The 21,426-nt window shown below is 37.6% G+C and overlaps 1 protein-coding gene across 1 annotated transcript in view; it reads left to right on the top strand.

Annotated features, from left to right (window-relative positions):
- The window catches only part of DNAH5 (dynein axonemal heavy chain 5), a 205,660-nt gene that overhangs the window by 123,592 nt on the left and 60,642 nt on the right, over window positions 1–21,426 (top strand). Inside the window, exons 54-58 of the mRNA XM_022581405.2 lie at window positions 2,428–2,581; window positions 3,105–3,372; window positions 14,250–14,481; window positions 15,913–16,027; window positions 16,269–16,445. Of these exons, the coding sequence (XP_022437113.2) occupies window positions 2,428–2,581; window positions 3,105–3,372; window positions 14,250–14,481; window positions 15,913–16,027; window positions 16,269–16,445 (946 nt within the window). The remainder of the gene's footprint in view (window positions 1–2,427; window positions 2,582–3,104; window positions 3,373–14,249; window positions 14,482–15,912; window positions 16,028–16,268; window positions 16,446–21,426) is intronic.

The following is a 21,426-nucleotide window of genomic DNA, read 5'->3' as shown; positions in this document are numbered from 1 at the left end:
GAGTTGTCCTCGGACATGTGTGTGCAGTGCGGGGAGAGTTAGGAAGTGGAAAAGGAACATGTAGAGAGGCTAAACAGAACTTCAGGATCAACCGAGATAAGGCGAGAAGCAAGAGGCCAGTTTGGGAAGTTTATTTGGGCTGAATATTATTAGAAGTTAATTTCTAGGTGTGAGAGTCTTGCCTGTCGGGCATTGACGGAGCGTTGGCTTGGAGCTGTAGGTAAAACATGCTACTGATCTATCTCACTGATGGAGGGCCATAGCCACCTGCTGGGACAAAGGTTGGAAATGATTAAACATTGGGTTTGGAGATCCGAATACTCAAGTTGTTGTTGTTACACCTTTTATTTGGTCTAAATTACTGGATTCTGCTTGGAGAATCAATCTAAAACGTTACTGTGTCTTTCAAGTACTGAAACAGAGAGAAATAATCTTAGTTGCCTTGTGTATAATTCTTCTAGTTTGTGGATAGAAGCAATGTTAGATAAAAGATAACCTGTACAGGAAGGGGATTGAACTCTGAGATTTTTGTTCCTAACATTTTGTATAAAACCTTATCGTTTTCAAAGCGCTTTTACATGCGCAGGCTAATTTGATCTTCAAAAGAACTTTGTGGCTTTGTGGGTTAGCAGGACATATCACAGCTGAGGTTCAGAGAGGCTATGATTTGCCTGAAGTCCCAGATAAACCTGGGAATTAACCACAAGATTTCTGGTTTCTGGTCTGCCATGACTTTAACTACACCATGCTACCTCAGAAAAAATACCTCGCGAGTCCTCTCTTAGTGATAAATTGGTTCCTCTGCAGGTCATATTGGGACTGCTCCAGTACTGATGAAAAGGAGGGTCAGGCCTTCTCTGGATTCTCATAACCTTCCAGAGACGATCCTACTGCCTTAGCCTTTGCATAGCCACATGACCAAGGCTCAGGAAGCAAGGGCCTCTCCTTTGGGAAGCACAGCCATTTGTTAGATGACTCAGGTCATATTATTTGAGGCAGGGGGGTCCTTGAGATCCAGGGAACTGGACTGAAAGTTTTCCCCATATCACAAGAAGCTGGGGAGAGCTATTTTCCTTTGTCCTCTCTCTCCCTCCCCACCCCTCTTCCTTCCTTCCTCCCTTCCTTCCTTCCTTCCTTCCTTCCTTCCTTCCTTCCTTCCTTCCTTCCTTCCTTCCTTCCTTCCTCCTTCCCTCCCTTTCTCTCTTTATTCTTTCTCTCTTTCTCTCTCTCTTTCACGGGACTGTGTCTTTGAACATTTTTTCTGGTATCTCAGATCTCACTTTTCTAGCAGTCTTCTTGAAATATTGATGCATGGTAGTGGTATTTCTGGTTCTAGGGTTTAGGTTTTAAACGTTAAAAAAGCAGAGTATAGAAGTTAAATATTTGATAGCTTTTTAAAAATCAGAAGGCCATTTGCTCTTGTGCTCTGAACTCTGAGTTTATTTAATGACACAAAATTCAAATAATAATTTAGTGAGTCTGAGTCTCCAGGACTGGAATATTTTAATTTTTACTTTTGGCAGTAATGGGCTACTCTATATTGTCTAACATTTCATGATTGCAAGTTGACTTCCACTAAGTGATTGCTTTGGATGTGAGAGATTTAGAGTGGGATATTTAATGTTTCCAACGATTCTACTATAGTGCACTGATTGCTCAGAAAACTCTTTCATGTGACGTCCAAAGATGCAATGAAAACAGTTGTGTTGGGAATGAGGAGGGTGCAGTTTACAGTGGGGCATTGCCCTCACCCCATATAATGAAGGCTTGAAATGCTTTACTTTAGATTAGTTCAATTTATGAGGTATCTTCTAAAATATCAATTGCAGATGGGTGCTTAGTAAATATTAGAATTTGACATTCCCCTTACCTTTTTTTTTTTTTTTTTTGCGGTACGCGGGCCTCTCACTGTTGTGGCCTCTCCCGCTGCGGAGCACAGGCTCCGGACGCGCAGGCTCAGCGGCCATGGCTCACGGGCCTAGCCGCTCCGCGGCATGTGGGATCTTCCCGGACCGGGGCACGAACCCGTGTCCCCTGCATCGGCAGGCGGACTCTCAACCACTGTGCCACCAGGGAAGCCCTCCCTTACCTTTACCAACAAATATTTTCAAAATGAAACATGTATATACATTCTGATGGCATTATGGTGTGGTTAAAAATTATACTTTTGCTTCAGGTTGATTTTTCACTCTAGATGTTTTTTGTGTGTAAAAATATAATGTTTTATAAAATGTGGAGTCTTAAAAATTATTTTAATTTCTGCAAGTAAATATAATGAACAAGTAATATTTACATACAATAAAATACCTGTCTGATGGCACAATATCAGCATTTTTTGTTAACCAAATGGCATAAAGCATTGTTATAAGGGTCTTTCCTTCCCATTAACATATTTTAGCTGATGACACGATGACAATATTTCTTTAGGTCCTACAACACATCAAATCTGATGGAAGACCTGAAGATTTTGTATAGAACAGCTGGTCAGCAAGGCAAAGGAATCACTTTTATTTTCACGGACAATGAGATTAAAGATGAGTCGTTTTTGGAATATATGAATAATGTTTTATCATCGGGTGAGGTAGGAGCTCATTTATTCTTGATGTGTTTTGCCTCTTCAGATTCCCTCCAGTGTTAGAGCTCTGTGTATTTCCTTCCGTTAAAGTACTGAATAAGTGCTATTATTGGGATTAGGTGGTCAGTAGGAAGAATGGGTTTTTCTATTGGGTTTTCGAAGAATAAAAATCCCAATCAAAACGTGGAGCTATGCATTGAAAACGTTACTGAAAGCTCCAAGTGAGAAATGGAAAAACGGAAGAAGAAGGTTGCAAGGATAGCTGGTTGGATTTTTGATATGTCCATTTACCCCCTTAACGGGCTATGACTTTCCAGTTAGTAATAGAATCATTTGTGTATTTTAAAACACGGTTTAAAATTCTGTCTAATCTTCCATCCTATGGAACATTAATGCTTCTCTTATTCTATACATGAAAGGTGAGTTTAAGGACACAAATGAAGGAAAGAGATTATACATATTGAGCTGTATATTTTGATCTCTTTTCATATGCCTGTATTGAATTTGAACGTCTGCACTTTTCTCAAAGGTCTCCAACCTATTTGCCTGCGAAGAAATTGATGAAATTAATAGTGATCTCATATCAGTCATGAAAATAGAGTGCCCCAGGCGCCCTCCTACGAATGAGAACCTGTATGATTACTTCATGAGCCGGGTCCGACAGAACCTTCACATTGTGCTCTGCTTTTCGCCAGTGGGGGAGAGATTTCGAAATCGCGCTTTGAAGTTTCCTGCCCTTATTTCAGGATGCACTATTGACTGGTTCAGCCGATGGCCTAAGGATGCCTTAGTTGCTGGTTAGTGTGGTGGAAATTTTTATATCAGAGTTTCTGGTTTACTGTGTGTGTGTGTGTGTGTGTGTGTGTGTGTGTGTATTTATATTCTGTGCTCTTTGCTGTCTCTCTACTGGATTGAGCCAAAAGTCACTTTGTCCAGGGTTTGAGGGTTTTTGCAAGACTGTGCTCTCTCTCCTTTGGCAGCATTTTTTTTCCCAGAGCGTGATTATCAGTGAATGAGATCTTCAGTCTGTGCCTCCTTGGGTTAATTTACAGTGATTTTAGTGTTTTCATTGTGGTGGAAAGCTTTGTCTCAGTTGGTCCCCAGGCCAGTTCTAGGATGTCACAGGAGGACACTGAGGTTTTGATCTCATTTGTGTTCTTTTTTAAGTGGGTTGGCCAACCTCAGAGTAGTTTAAGCCAAGTATCTCTTGGACGTTTCCTTCTTGTGGCTGCAGTGCTGGAAATCCAAGAGGAAAATGTTGTCAGCCATCCTCTGATGGCTTCTGTGCCTGAAACAAGATGTTAAACAGAGACTTCTATGACTGGAGCCCTTGCTGCTTCTGCTTCTGTCTAATCTTCCATCCTGTGGAACATTAATGCTTCTCTTATTCTATACATGAAATTGAACACAAAAGTTGTATAGGAGATGTTAGAGATCATCCCTTAAGTTTATGGTTTTTTCAGCTTTTGGTGAGAAATTATCTGTGGCTGTTTTAAAGGATAGAGATAGTTAGGTCTCACCTCTGACCTATTGTAGCAGAACTTCAGAAGAACCCTGATTCAGGGCAGTAGTTTTCAAACTTCTTGTCTGATTATTGTGTTGTCATAATAATTAAGAGGAGTCTTGTTTTCCAGTAAAACACGACAGGTAGCCCTAATAGATAAAACAGCGAAGAGCAGAGGACAGGAAGGACTCTGAAGCCTCACCCTTTCACGGTGCTGCCAGCTGCTTCTTCCGCATCTGCCTCTCCAGCTATGTGTACCCAGTATATATATATACACACACATATATAGTATATATAATTCTCAGCACACTACTCTTGATGATAATGGTTTTTCTGATCTGTGGCTTTTAAACACAAAATATTTTAATATATTTGAAGTACAAATGTACAGTGTTGTCTCTTATAAGATTTGAGAAAACATCCATGATTTAAAATTTTAAGTCCTGTTAAAATTTGAATACAACTAAGGGTAAAACTTTAAAATTCCTTGAAGTAGGATATAAATGCAGAGCACAAAACCACAGTAGTTAAGAGCTATTTTAAGTTTACTATGAACTGTGATAATTAGTACGCAAGTGGTTTGTAGAATATCATGTAAGGTATTATTATTAATAGTAAAAATAATTTCAGGTGACCAACACTGTAATATACTATAATTAGGATGACTTAATTTAAATAACGGAGCCCTTCCTGGCAAGTCTTTATTTCAATTGTCCCTTCTATTGCAAGATAAAATGTTGTTCCTTTGTTGATTTCTCACAAATCTTCCCCATTGTTTTAAATCTCATTGCATCAACCCAAGCCAAGGTTACATAGAGGGCAGGGAAGCTTTCATTTCTGTGTCAGCAGTTCCTAGCAAGTGTCCTGACTTTCATGCATGCATCTATTTTTTCGTGTATTCAGAACATAATTATTGAGCTTCATACGCCATTTATGGAGCCAGGCTTATTGGAGGGCAAGGCAGACTCATTTCTTTGCCCCAGATCCTCTTCCCTGGCAAGCTCATCCACAGGCTCCTGTGTAATATGCCCCATCAGTTTTTATCTCTGGTCTTGTCTGTCCTCTGGCTTGAAATCTGTGCACTCAACTGCCTGCTTGATACGTTCTTGTAGATGTTTCATAGGCTCCTTAAACTCAAAGTGTCTAAAACTGAACTGGTTCAGCTCTGGTCACTCTCTCCCAGGAAGTCCCACGATTGTCCATGAAACTTGGCAACAGAAAACTCTTTGTCTTTAACACCTTTCTTTTCTTCAACTCTCAAGTCTGCTCCATCACTAAGTCATGCCAATTTTGTCTCCTAAATATTGGTGGGATCTACTCAACTCTTTCCCTTTCACTGGCATCCTAGGCCAAGCTATCATTGTAACTCACCTGGAAAACTCAAAGAGCTTTCTAATGATCCCTCCTCCTCTTTCACCTGTCTCTCATCCATCTCACGATGCCGACAGAACAGTGAGGAAAACATAAACCCAGTCACGTTGCTTTCTATTTAAAACCTTCCACCACTCTTAGAAAAAAGCAGTCTCTAGCTTGGCCTTCAAGGCTGGGAAAAGCTGACCCCACCTACCTCCTCAGCCTTACCTGAGGTCACTTTTTCCTCCTGATCTGTTCTCCTTGATTCTTGAATATGGCCTTTTTTTTCACATGCAATGCCCTCCTCCCTCTGTCTGGATACTCCTGGCTCAGCTAAATGTCACTTCCTCAGGGAAAACTTCCCCTGCTCCCACCCCCTCCCAACACCCCCAAAGCCAGTTCCACTGTTACATATTTCACAGCACTCTGTGCTTTTGCTTCCTGGGACTAACCACAGTTTGCAATTTAAGTACTTAGTTGTATGATTTGATTAATGCTTATCTGTCCTGCTAAACTAAAACTCCATGGGCTCAAGGACTACATATCTTTGTTCACAATTTCAGCAGCTACCAGTATTCAACACCTACAGTGTTCAGCCAATGGATCAGACTGTCAAAATTCATCATCCTTCAATAATATGGCCCTAACTTACTTGCAGTCTTCTCTAATCCAACACGAACCTTCTCTTGGTTTTTTTCAGATATACATCTTTTGTTTGATTTCTGAGCATCCTTTAATCATCTTTATTCTTCCACACATAGTCCCCCTTTATCAAGAATCTTCTCTCTCATCTTTTTTATCTAAGTTCCAAAGCTTAATCAAGACCCATCAGATCCTTCACTCTTCCTTTGTTCGCTTAGGAATATTTTTTCCACATTTTCTTAAACCTCCTATATCTTTAGCACTTAAACTTTATATAATGCACCTAGGCATTTCAATCTTTTCAAACCTTTTGATAACCAGTGAGCTTTTGTGACTATGCCTCCAATCTAGTCTAGTAAATATTTACAGCCAGTATACTACATGAATATATAGTACTGTGATAGTCACAGTAGTGGATAAAATAATTATAAGACATGAGACATACCTCCTTTCTTTTATAAATATAAAATCTTGTTGGGAAAACCAGCATCTACACTTAATACCAACCTGCCTTATGTTATTTTGAAAGAATACCATCTGTAGGTATTGGAAGTACTTCAATACATTTAGGGATTTAAGTGTTATATATTCTTTTTAGAAAATTAGCAGGAAGCTTTCTAGAAAAACCATTTACATTGCTTTTATGATCCTGATTCTGAATTAAATTATTATCTCCAGTCACATTAATGAGAAAATATATCATTTTTAGCATATTTTATTTATATTATAATAAATATTTTCTATAAAAGTATTAAATTATTGTGTATTTTTCTAATTTATTTATTCCTTAAGATATACTTTATTTTAATTTTTTTAAACCACTTTATTGAGGTATGGATGACATAAAAAGATCTGTGCATATTTAATATATACAACTTGACAAGTTTGGACATAAGTATACACCTGTGAAACTATAACCTATGCCATAAACGTATCCATTATTACCTCTGAAAGATTCCTCCTCATTTGAATGATGAAAATGATAATGATTGTTTTGTGATAAGAACACTTAACGTAAGATATACCCTCTTAGCAAAATTTTTTGACTATACAATACAGTATGGGTAACTATAGGCACTATGGCATACAGAAGGTCTATAGGACCTATTCATATGTATAACTGAAACTTCGTATCTTTTGACTAATACCTCCCCATTTCCTCCTCCTAGCCCTTGGCAACCACCAGTCTACCCTCTGCTTCTATGATTTGATTATTATTAGATTCCTCATGTGAGTGACATCATGTATTATTTGTTCTTGTTGTCTGGCTTATATCACTTAGCATAATGCCCTCCAGGTTCATCCATGTTTTTGCAAATGGCAGAATTTCCTTCTTTTTTTAAAGGCTGAATAACATTCCATTGTATGTAAATACTGCATTTTCTTTATCCATTCATCCGTGGATGGACACTTGAGCTGTTTCCCTGTCTTGTTTATTGTGAATAATGCTGCAGTGAACATGGGAGTGCAGATATCTCTTCAGGATCTTGATTTCAATTTCTTTGGATATATACCCAGAAGTGGGATTGCTGGATCATCTGACAGTTCTATTTTTGACTTTTTGAGAAACCTCTTACTGTTTTTCATAGTGGTTGTACCAATTTACATCTCCACCAGTAGTGTACGAGGGTTCTCATTTCTCTACATCCTGGCCAACACTTGTTATCTTTTTTTTCCCTGATAATAGACATCCTAACAGGTATGAGGTGATATCTCATTGTGGTTTTGTTTTTTTTTTATTTTTATTTTTTATTGAAGTAGAGTTGATTTACAGCTGTGCTGGTTTCAGGTGTACAACAAAGTGATTCAGATATATATATATATATATATATATATATGTATATATTCTTTTTCAAATTCTTTTCCCATATAGGTTATTACAAAATATTGGGTATAGTTCCCTGTGCCATATAGTAGGTCCTTGTTGTTTATCTATTTTATATATAGCAGTGTGTATATGTTACTCCCAAATTCCTAATTTTTCCCTCCCCCTCACCTTTCCCCTTTGGTAACCATAAGTTTGTTTTCTATGTTTATGAGTCTGTTTCTGTTTTGTAAATAAGTTCATTTGTATCATTTTTTTTTTAGATTCCACATATAAGTGATATCATATATTTGTCTTTCTCTGTCTGACTTACTTCACTTAGTATGATAATACCTAGGTCCATTCATGTTGCTGCAAATAGCATTATTTCATTCTTTTTTATGGCTGAGTAGTATTCCATTGTATATATTACCGCATCTTCTTTATCCATTCATCTGTCGATGGACATTTAGGTTGCTTCCATATCTTGGTTATTGTAAATATTGCTGCAGTGAACATTGAGGTGTATGTATCTTTTCAAATTATGGTTTTCTCTGGATATATGCCCAGGAGTGGGATTGCAGGATCATATGGTAGAGCTATTTTTATTTTTTTAAGGAACCGCCATACTGTTCTCCATAGCGGCTGTACCAATTTACATTCCCACCAACAGTGTAAGAGGGTTTCCTTTTCTCCACACCCTCTCCAGCATTTATTATTTGTAGACTTTATTTTTTTATTTTTATTATTTTTTTATATTATTTGTAGACTTTTTGATGATGGCTATTCTGACTGGTGTGAGGTGATACCTCATTGTAGTTTTGATTTGCATTTCTCTAATGATTAGTGATGTTGAGCATCTTTTCATACCTTTGGTCAACTGTATGTCTTCTTTGGAGAAATGTCTATTTAGAGCTTTTGCCCATTTTTCAATTGGGTTGTTTGTTTTTTTGATGTTGAACTGTATGAGCTCTTTATTTTGGAGATTAATCCCTTGTTGGTTGCATCATTTGCAAATATTTTGTCCCATTCTGTAGGCTGTCTTTTCATTTTGTTTATGGTTTCCTTCACTATGCAATAGCTTTTAAGTTTAATTATGTCCCATTTTTTTAGTTTATTTTTTATTTCCATTACTCTAGGAGACAGATCCAAAAAGATATTGCTGTGATTTATGTCAAAGAGTATCCTCTGTACTATGTTTTCCTCTAGGAGTTTCTCATTGTCGTTTTGATTTGCATTTCCCTGATGATTAGTGATGTTGAGCATCTTTTCATATACCCGTTGGTATTTATATTCATATATCTTCTTTGGAAAAAAATCTGTTTAGTTCCTTTGCTCATTTTAATCAGGTTACGTGTTTTTTGCTATTGAGTTGTAGGAGTTCCATATATATATATATATATATATATATATATATATAAAAATATCTATAAAAATATAAATATCTATAAAATATATAAATATACAAAAATATATATATTTAACCCTTTATTAGGTTTGCAAATATTGTCTCCCATTGCATAAGTTGCCTGTTCATTTATTGATTGTTCCCTTTGGTGTACATAAGCTTTTTAGTTTGTAATCCCACTCATCTATTTTTGCTCTTGTTGCCTGTGCCTTAGGTGTCACATCCAAAAAATCATTACCAATTCCAATGTTAAGAAGCTTTTCCTCTACATTTTCTTCTAAGACTTTTATGGTTCAGGTCTTACATTTAAGTGTTTAGTCCATTTTGAGTGAGTTGATTTTTGTGTATGATGTAGGATAAGGGTCCAATTTCATTCTCTTGCATATGGATATCCAGTTTTCACCATTTACTGAAGAGGCTATCTTTTCACCATTGTGTATTCTTGGCACCCTTATTGAAGATCATATGACTGTACATGTGTGGGTTTATTTCTGGGCTCTCTATTCTGTTCCATTGGTCTACATGTCTGTGTTTGTGCTAGTACCATGCTGTTTTAATTTTTGTAGGTTTGTTATATATTTTAAAATCAGGACGTGATTCTGATTTGTCCTTGCTCAAAATTGGGAGTCTTCTGTGGTTCCATATGAATTTTAGCATTTTTATTTTCTATTTCTGTATAAAATCCCTTTGGAATTTTGATAAGGATTGTATTAAATCTGTAAATTACTTTGGGTAGTATAGACATTTTAACAATATTAATTCTTCCAACCTGTGAACATATGATGTCTTTCTATATATTTATAGCTACTGTAATTTTTTTTTTTTTTTTTTTTTGCGGTACACGGGCCTCTCACTGCTGTGGCCTCTCCCGTTGCGGAGCACAGGCTCCGGACGCGCAGGCTCAGCGGCCATGGCTCATGGGCCCAGCCGCTCCATGGCATGTGGGATCTTCCCGGACCGGGTCACGAACCCGTGTCCCCTACATCAGCAGGTGGACTCCCAACCACTGCGCCACCAGGGAAGCCCTGTAATTTTTTTATTAGTGTTTTATAGTTTTCAGTACAAGTCTTTCACACCATTGGTTGAGTTTATGCCTAAGTATTTTATTTTATTTTTTGATGCTCTTGTAAATGGTACTATTTTCTTAATTTTGGGTAGTTTATTCTTATTGTTTAGAGCATTTTTCTAATTTAAAGATACTCAGAAAAAGCCAAGTGTCCTCCTCTTTATCCCACATGTACCATAAATACTAGATTTTGTAGTAATTACATTGCTTCTGAAAAAAAGTGAGATTTATATATATATGAATTTAAATGGACTGAATCTCTAGATGAAACATTTAAAGAATTATACACTTTAGTTTATTTCATAAAATTCTTGTCCTTCCCACCATTTAGTAATCTCCATTTTGGCAAATCTTTGTTTTTATCTTTATATGGAGTTGTTTTGAATTGCTTCTAAGTATCTGTATTATCTTTGTTCTGGTGATATTGTATTTCTTAATGAAACACTATGATTGCAAAGTCACTACTAAATCAATTAAGTTCATTTAGATTTCTCCAAGGTAAAGATAATTAATAATGTTCTACTAGACTCTGTTTTAAATCAGCAGATTATTATTAAAATAGGCCATCCTTATTTGTAACTAAAGTTTCAACAAAATCAATAGCATATATATGGCATATATTTCTTTTCAAAGAAGGCCATTTTAGTTATGTAAGGAAACTGGCCCTCTTTGAAAATTATTACTTGATTTATACTATACAAGATTTTGGCCTTAGGAGTTAGTCACCACTGCTTCTGCAACTGCTCACAACTAATGGTGTATCATAAAGACAAAAGAGGCAACTGTACACAATAACCACTCAGAAAGTAATACCAGCCATGTAGTTCCCACTGTTTCCCAGAAAAACTAGCATATTTTGTTTACGAAGCACATTAATCAGAAGATATTTTTGAACTTCGGGCTTCAATGAAAAAATGTTTGTTAACAGTCTAAAAACTCTATATAGTTTTGTTGTATTTGAATTTCTAAATCAAGGTCCTGTAGGCATTGGAATTCATCATCTTGGGCTTTGAATTCCAATCCTCCTACCTACAGGCAAACTTCTCTAAGCTTCATTTTCCTTGTGTATAAAATATACATATCACTTAAGGATATCCTAAGGATTAATTAATAAAGTTTTGTGGTTTAGGATCTGCCAGGATTAGATATGCTTGCCTTCTGAATGTAGAAATTAAGAATCTGTTTGGCTGTAAGAGAAAACCAGAGCAGCAGTGGCATAAACAAGTAGTTTTTTTTGTTTTTTTTTTTTTTCGTTTTCCTCCTACCAAGAAAGGACACGGATGTGCAGCCTAGAACAAAGCCAGTGGAGACCTTACTCCTAGCTTGCTGTCATCCTTAGGGTGTGCCTCTTGTTCTTATAGGCACAAGAGGGCTGCTACATCTCAAGGCTTTGTGTCTGTTGTTGTCTCATGAAGCTTTGCCTTTTATGTCAGGACAGGATTCTTCCCCAGGGACTTTTGTCTGCATGTCTTTGGCCAGAACTGAGTCACTCCCAGCTACATGAGGGTTTGGAGAATCAAAAGACTTTTAGTTGGGCAGATTGTTACTCTGAGCAAAATCCAGATTCTTTTAGTAACAAAGAGAGGGTATGGCTACTGGATAGGCAACTAATGTGCCCTTCTCACTTTATTACTTCAGTTCTTTTAATCCAAATGAAGTGGGAATTTGAGGGCACCAAAATTCAGGGACTGAGGCCACTGTACTCCCTTCTATCCCACACATCCATCACCTTATTCTACATCAAGTGAAGTGAACAAACAATACCAGGATATAATCTATACCAACCTCAGACATCAGCCTAAAGTTGGGCCCCAAAACTGGCATTGCTGCCTTGGTGATTGGATATTGAAGATGACTAAAGGGTTTTCCATGGCCTTTTGTCTGAGTCTCAGCAGGCTTGGGTAACCCTAAGAGGAACTGGTCCTTTTTTTAACCTTTCCTGCATTAGAGATTGTGGGTATATGGAAAAATATACTTAGAATCCATTCCATTTTTTTTTCTTTGACTTTTTGGAGACATAAAAAGACAACTTGCTAAATAAAGAAAAAGTCACCATTATTGATACTCTGTTCGTGTAAGGATAAAAATCATTACATGGTAAATACAAGAAAGTTTTCAGAAAGTGGGGATGTCTCTGAGAATATCCCATAATGCCAGGTAAAGCACTTGGTATCATGCCTGGCACATAGTAAATATTGCTGCCATTGTGGTTAAAACCTACAAACAATTTGTCATAGGCAAGAATAGTTTGTATGTTTCCAATAACCAGACTTAAACTTCCTAGAATTTAAATTGTTCTTTATAGTGGTTGCTTAACTCATGAAAAAATGACTTCTGAGTGTCTTAATTTATTGCCTTTCATTATCTACAGTAAACTGTATTTGTAACCAAGCTGATAAATTGTCTCTATTATTTACATAGGTGTAAATACTGCCCCACAATTACATCATTAAGAACTTTAATTACTAACAGTGAGAAGACACCATTTTTTAATTTCTCTGCTAGCTATCACCTGATAGGTTTGTTCACTCCATTCCTTCTCTTTCCCTCCCTCCTTATTGGCCATATTTATATTTGCAGCTCTTATGCACATTTTTCAATACTTTTAGCACTTTTAAAGGAAATCCGTAGGCCATTTTCTTCTACGATGAATAAAGATGGTTGTGATAATTTTTAACTGGGTTATGTATAACCCTTGTAAATTCCTTGGGATGGAGACCAAGTTTCATAGTGGTGGGTGCTTAGCACACACTCTACATATATGTGATGATGGATTAGCTCTGACTTTATGGGCTATTCTTATAATAAGAAATGCTGTCTTAGAATTGGTCCCATGTTTAGCACTGTTGGGAAGATAAAGGTCTACAACAGAAGATTTTTACTCATACATTTTTAAAGGATACCATAAATTAGAATTGACAGATGGCCAGCTGCCACATTTAAGAATAAGATGGCCAAGGCATAAAAAAATTTAGTGATGAACATTCCACATGCCAAATGCAATCAGAGCCTGGGGGAATTAAGGTTATGGCAGGCTCTGAGTTAAAAAAAAAATAATAAATGGGGTTGTTAAATATGAATACCAGGTGGGCACTGATTTCTGAGTTATTTGTACCACTTTTGTCCTTATGTAAACCATAAAACAGTCTGGCTGCTGACCAGAACCTGCAGCTGTGTAGAAGAAACTTCTCTGTACATGTACCAGAAAACAAAGAATTATGATAGGCTTAAAGTCTGTTATAGTTTTGTACATGAAAGGGAAAATAAAATTGTTAATGTCATAGGCCTGGGGCCAAAAATGCTGACATATATCTACCTAGCTGGGGCTATAAAAATGGCATGCATTCCTAAGAATTGTCTTTAGTTTATAAAAATATCCAGTTAACTTTTTTTCTTTCTTTTTTTTTTTTTACTTTTCGGCCACGCTGCATGGCATGTGGGATCTTAGTTCCCTGACCAGGGATCAGACCCGTGCTCCCTGCAATGGAAGCGAAGAGTCTTAACCACTGGACAGCCAGGGAAGTCCCAACTTAAAAAAAAAATTTTTTTAATTGCAGTGTAGTTGATTTACAATGTTGTGTTAGTTTCTGCTGTACAGCAAAGTGAGTCAGTTATACATATACATATATCCACTTGTTTTTAGATTCTATTCTCATATAGGTCATTACAGAGTATTGAATAGAGTTCTCTGCATTATTCAGTAGGTTCTTATTAATTATCTATTATATATATAGTAGTGTGTATATGTCAATCCCAATCTCCCAATTTATTCCTTCTGCCTCTTTTCACCCCTGGTAACCATAAATTTGTTTTCTACATCTGTGACTCAAGCCAGTTAACTTTTAAAATGGTAATTCTCTTTCATATTTCACATGCTGTTGTCTTTATTCTTTCTAGTGTCTGAACACTTCCTCTCTTCCTATGATATTGACTGCAGTTTGGAAACCAAGAAGGAAGTGGTCCAGTGCATGGGCTCCTTCCAGGATGGGGTAGCTGAGAAGTGTGTTGATTATTTCCAGAGATTCCGACGTTCTACCCACGTGACACCCAAATCATACCTCTCCTTTATTCAGGGCTATAAGTTCATATATGGAGAAAAGCATGTGGAAGTGCAAACTCTGGCCAACAGGTAAGTGTGAAGATCAAATACAAAGTTTGTTTTTTTTTTTCTTTTGCGGTACGCGGGCCTCTCACTGTTGTGGCCTCTCCCGTTGTGGAGCACAGGCTACGGACGCGCAGGCTAAGCTGCCATGGCTCACGGGCCCAGCCGCTCCGCGGCACGCGGGATCCTCCCGGACCGGGGCACGAACCCGTGTCCCCTGCATCGGCAGGCGGACTCTCAACCACTGCGCCACCAGGGAAGCCCCAAATACAAAGTTATTTTAAAGCGACAGCTTTTAACTAGGGGCAAATTTGCTCCTAGTGGACATTTTGCAATAACTGGAGACCTTTTTGTTTGTTACAACTAGGGTGGAGGGGGTGGAGAGGTGCTACTGGCATCAAAAGATTTAGCGGTCAGGGATGCTGCTAAACATCCTAGCAGTGCACAGGACCATCCTCCACTGCAAAGTGTTATTCAGCCCCGAATACCACTAGTGCTGAGACTGAGAAACCTTCTTCTCAAGTTTGTTCAAAGGATTATTCCCTGGTTGCTAGGGGCTTTTTCTTGCCCAATAGGATTAAATGTTGCCAAGTTTTCATGTGGCCTCCCACTTTCTATAATATTGAATGACAATAATAGAAACCGTGGACCTGGAAGAAAGCTGAGAATACAGACATCCCCTCCCCGCTCTACTCATCTCTTTCTTCCTGCACATTCTGAGTGTCTGGGATAGAAAAGTCTGCTTGATGCTTATGTTCTCTGCATAGTAAAAGCCTATTCACTGAAGTTTGTTCCCAATTCCCCTGCTCTGCCTTGCCCTTTTCTGAACACTTATATCTTCTGCCTGAATATAGCCAAGAATCAGCCAAGATTGTTACATAAGGGACCTCTGGGTGGGTGATTGGACTGAATGACTCTGAGGCCTCCTGTCTTTAAGATCACATTATTTCAGAGTCAAGCAGGCAGTCGGGCCCTTCACGAGGCTGTTCTGATGGCTTTAAATTTGTTTCTTTGCTTGATCCCAAATCCTTCTTCTTTTAATTTCATTGGTCTCGTTAGAAAAACAGAAGTTATTTATTTCCCTTTCTCCATGATAAGACTTCAAGCATTTGAAGTCTATTGTCTTTTAGCCAAAGTTCATTAAGCATGTTTCCTGCATGAGATGGATTCTAGACACTGTCGTTCCTCATGTCACGCAGTGTTCTTAGCAGACTTACTCTTTTCACACATGGTCTATGAAGAACATACAAGTGTCTTTAGTCTGGAATCAAGCCTGGACATTTACTCTCTTTGTCAAGCCCTCTAGAGTTTGCTATTGTATATACATTATTCTTCAACTATGACCATTACTATATACATCAGTAGACCAGTGCTTAGAAAATGTGGCCAAGAACCACACATTCTACACTCCCCACTTGGATTTTTTTTTTTTTTTCCCACTTGGATTTTTAATCTCAGAATGAATACTGGATTGGAAAAGCTAAAAGAAGCTTCGGAGTCTGTTGCAGCCCTGAGCAAAGAATTGGAAGTGAAAGAAAAGGAGCTCCAAATGGCCAATGAGAAAGCCGACACAGTGAGTAGACATTGACACGTGGACCATATTCATTTTGAATTCCCAGCTCATAAATGTTAATGATGTATGCTCCACTAAATTGTAACCATGGAAGTACAAATTATTTATTTCCATTAGAATACCATACTCTTAATTCTATGTGCGAAGAATTGTGTAAGTGGACTAAATCAAGGCAAAACTGTGCATTTCCAGCTGGGTATTGGTAATTTTTGATGTACTTTTTTGTTTTATATTAAATTAGGTCTTAAAAGAAGTGACAGTGAAAGCACAGGCTGCCGAAAAGGTCAAAGTTGAGGTACAGAAGGTGAAGGACAAAGCCCAGGCCATTGTTGACAGCATCTCTAAAGATAAAGCCATTGCTGAGGAAAAGCTGGAAGCAGCAAAGCCGGCGTTAGAAGAAGCAGAAGCAGCCTTGCAGGTATATCTTTGTGATATAACAGATGCCACCTTTTAGGGCCTTGGAGGAAGATTAAGGCAGAAAAGATGAATAACAACAAGGAAATGTCCTACCGCTTCAGATGAAAGCTCTTTCTACTGGAATGATTTCAAGTAATATTTTCTGCTTGGAGATGTTATTTGATTTTTTTAGATATTGCACATGGCACTTCACATCTCATCTTCCTCACTCATGAATGATGGGCAGTGTCATATAATGGTGATCTGGAGTCCTGGGTTCTCATTTCAACTCTGTAACCAATAAGCTATGTGACATTGGGAAAGTCACATAAAATTTCTAAAATAACATTTCTTTTTCACTCATTCATTGCGGACGTTGGAGTAGGTTGGTAAGATACAACATTCTCTGAGTGTGTATATGAATTATCCAAATAAAGGACTACTGAGCTAATGTACCACATTAATGTCAGAGTTCCAACACAGTTACTCAGTGCGATTGTGTGGCAAGAACAGAAATGGTGAAATTAGGAAAGAGGTTGGGTTCAGAGAAAATATGTTGAGTTTAGTGAAATAGGCCACACCTTCAAGGGCTGGGTGAGTTTGGAAGACCCAATTTGAGATGTTTTGGACTCAGGATTGCTTTTACTTTAGTCTTACTCAACTACTGCCTTATGTTATTGATTTCTGGCTTAGAATGTGGCTGAAGAAATGGAACACTGCCGATCTGTCCACTGCTAATTCAAGTTATATCACCTCAATTGAACATGCATCATTACTTGATAACGTAATTATTATTTTTCACCCCCTTCTCAGCATACCACCTGAAACACTTCTAAATGCTTTTCATCCAAGTTAAATCTTCAAGCTTTCTGAGTCAATGTGCAACATATCGTATAAGAGAATTTCTACTCTTTGGAGACAATGAAGATATTGTCTTCTTTTTTTATCTTTCCAATTTGCACGCTACTCTTTTATGTGATAATCCTTCCTTATTTTTTCTCCATCCCTCCTTGCACTGGCTAAACTGTCCTCCTTAATCCTTGAAGTCCTCCAGGGTCTTTAGTCTCTCAGATTGGTGGGTACCTCATCTCCCCTGCCCCACTTTTAAAAAGCCAATTTATGAAGGTGAGATTGACGTATAAAAAGCTGTACATATTTAATCCGTATAGCTCACTGAGTTTGGGATGAGTGTACGCCTATGAAACCATCACCATCTTCAAGGCCATAGATATATCCATCAATGCCCAAAGTTTCCTCCTGCTCCCTTTATTATTATTACTATTTTCTTGTGATAAGAACACAGCTTAAGCTCTACCCCCTTAACAAATTTTAAGTATGCAATAAAGTATTGATAACTATGGGCACTATGCTGTGTAGTAGATCTCTAGAATTTATTTATCTGGCATAACGAAAACTATGTACTCTTTTTAAAAAAATTTTTTTTTACATCTTTATTGGAGTATAATTGCTTTACAATGGTGTGTTATTTTCTGCTATATAACAAAGTGAATCAGTTATACATATACATATGTTCCCATATCTCTTCCCTCCTGCGTCTCCCTTCCTCCCACCCTCCCTATCCCACCCCTCTAGGTGGTCACAAAGCACTGAGCTGATCTCCCTGTGCTATGTGACTGCTTCCCACTAGCTATCTATTCTACATTTGGTAGTGCATATATGTCTATATATACACTACCACTCTCTCACTTTGTCCCAGCCTACCTTTACCCCTCCCCGTGTCCTCAAGTCCATTCTCTAGTAGGTCTGCATCTTTATTCCCATCTTGCCCCTAGGTTCTTCATGACCATTTCATTTTTTTTTTTTTTTTAGATTCCATATACATGTGTTAGCACACAGTATTCGTTTTTCTCTTTCTGACTTACTTCACTCTGTATGACAGACTCTAGGTCCATCCACCTCACTACAAATAACTCAATTTCGTTTCTTTTTACGGCTAATATTCCATCGTATATATGTGCCACATCTTCTTTATCCATTCATCTGTCGATGGACACTTAGGTTGGCTCCATGTCATGGCTATTGTAAATAGAGCTGCAATGAACATTGTGGTACATGACTCTTTTTGAATTATGGTTTTCTCAGGGTATATGCCCAGTAGTGGGATTGCTGGGTTGTATGGTAGAAAACTTTGTACTCTTTGACCATCACCTTCCCATTTGCTTCTTCCTCCAGTCCCTGGCAACCACCCTTCTACTGTCTGCTTCTATGAATGTTTTAGATTCCACATATAAATGAGATCGTGCAGTATTTGTCTTTCTTTTTAGCTTATTTCACTTGTCATAATGTCCTCCAGATCCATCCGTATTGTTGCAAATGGCAAGATTTCCATTTTTTTAAAAGGCTGAATAATATTCCATTGTATGTAAATACCACCTTTTCTTTGTCCATTCATCCGTCAATGGACATTTACGTTGCCTTCATATCTTGGCCATTGTGAATAATACTGCAGTGAATATGGGGGTGCAGATATCTCTTTAAGATCCTGGACCTCATCCTCCCTCTGCCCCTTTTAAGGTACTCTGGCTTCACCGAGAGTCTCTGATCAACAGAGAGAAGACAATGATTGTGTAACTTCTAAACCTTTATTGAACTCATGATACCTAACAGCATTATAGGAACTGAGCATATGGTATCTCAGTTCTTACACATTTACATTTTTGCAAGATTTAAAAGCTTAGCATTTGTTTTGATATTATAAAATATTTTCCAGTATCCTTCTAATTTAGTACTCTCTACCACTAAAATCTTCAACATAATCATCAATGCAGAAATGTGTGGGAACAGGGGTAAGGTGAGGGAATATATAGGAGAGGTTTTCAATAATTTCCTTCATTGGTTCTGTCTCCATTTTATTGCCTCTTTATGAACTTTTGAAATCTTGAAGTCTGGTACTACTAATTTATACTAAGAAAGTTCTGGGTACATCCAAACTCTCTTTTGGCATCAGGCCACGTAAATCTACACAACAAATAAGGTAACAGCAAAGAATGTGTCTCATCCTATCTCAATGCTCATCTGACTTGACACAAATATATATAAATATGTATTTATATATAACAGCCATATTGCTTTGCCTGCAGAAAAAAAAAGGAATCTAATACTTAGCTGAAATAAGTTGCACTTCAGATATACTCCTCTCCCGGACTCTTTTTACCTGGGTACCTAACATAATTGAGCCCAATTATGTTTGAAAATTCCCCCCTTTAAAGCTAAAGTGAAAATAAACAAATAGGACCTAATCAAACTTATAAGGTTTTGCACAGCAACGGAAACCATAAACAAAACAAAAAAGACAACCTACGGACTGGGAAAAAATGTTCGCAAATGATGAGACCGACAAGGGCTTAATTTCCAAAATATACAAATGGCTCATATAGCTCAATATCAGAAAAACAAACCACCCAATCAAAAAATGGGCAGAAGATCTAAATAGACATTTCTCCAAAGAAGACATATAGATGGCCAACAGGCACATGAAAAGATGCTCAACACCACTAATTACTAGAGAAATGCAAATCAAAAATACAATGAGATACCACCACCTCACGGGGGTTGGAATGGCCAACATCAAAAAGTCTACAAATAATAAATGCTGGAAGGGTGTGGAGAAAAGGAAACCCTCCTACATTTTTGGTGGGAATGTAAATTGGTGCAGCCACTATGGAGAACAGTATGGAGGTTCCTTAAAAAACTAAAAATAGAACTACCATATGATCCAGCAATCCTGCTCCTGGGTATATATCCAGAGAAAACTATAATTTGAAAAGATACATGCACCCCAATTTTCACTGAAGCACTATTTACAATAGCCAAGACATGGAAGCAACCTAAACGTCCATCGACAGAGGAATGGATAAAGAAGATGTGGTATATACATACAATGGAATACTACTCAGCCGTAAAAAGAATGAAATAGTGCCATTTGCAGCAACGTGGATGGACCTAGAGATTATCACACTAAGTGAAGTAAGTCAGACAGAGAAAGACAAATATCACATGGTATATCACTTATATGTGGAATCTAAAATATGGCACAAATGAAATTATCTATGAAACAGAAGCAGACTCACAGACACAGAGAACAGACTTGTGGTTGCCAAGGGGGAGGTGGGGAAGGGTTCGATTGGGAGTTTGGGGTTAGCAGATGCAAACTATTACATATATATGTATAACTGAATCACTGTGCTGTACACCTGAAACTAACACAGCATCGTAAATCAACTATACTTCAATAAAGTAAATTTTAAAACAAATAAAAAGCTAAAGTGAAATAATCATGTCCAGCTCTTTTATATCCACTTTAATTTGATCCTTCTTTCCCTATTGGCAGGTATTATATTTCTCTCCTTTCTTTTATAGCCAAGCATCTCAAATTAAGGTCTATCTGCAATTTCCAGTTCTTTACCACAAATTCCCCTTCCCTTCCAGCTGTCTAGAATTCACAAATGCTAGTGTGTTGAAACAAACCTTTTCAAAGTAGATAGTTCCATTTCTAATGACCAAGTTCAGTGGTTTTCTTCTTTTTTGTCCCAATTCTCAGAGAAAAGATCATTAGCTTTGATGTGAAGGGGGTTGCGTACCTTTCTTTGACAGGAGGGATGCCAATACAAATCGGATGGAAGGTTTTTCAAGACCTAGAAGGAATTAATGTACACTATGTCCTAGAAATAGGACAGTGTCATATGCTTATCTTTAATATTTTTCCAATGTTTATTCCGTAAAGAGTTTGATAGAACAGTTATCGACTACAACAAGTCTAGGTGACTATTAAGTAATTTTCTGTATAAGAATCTCTGTACTAGAAATGGAACAGAACTTTTCTAAGAGCTTAGTGAAATTCCTATTGCTCAAGTTCCATCATTTAAAGGTTAGTTCCCAGCTAAGAAACCTCTAACTACTCAATCTGGCAGCCCTGAGGCTACAACTAGTGTCAGTCCCTGGTGACAAGTCTTAAGAGAGAGAGGCAGATTCTTGACCTACAT

Source organism: Delphinapterus leucas, chromosome 3 (genome assembly GCF_059928025.1).
Source record: "Delphinapterus leucas isolate spDelLeu-1000000601 "Yukka" chromosome 3, BTC_Dleu_Yukka2, whole genome shotgun sequence".
Lineage (NCBI taxonomy): Eukaryota > Metazoa > Chordata > Mammalia > Artiodactyla > Monodontidae > Delphinapterus > Delphinapterus leucas.
This window is presented reverse-complemented; position numbering and strand designations above follow the sequence as displayed.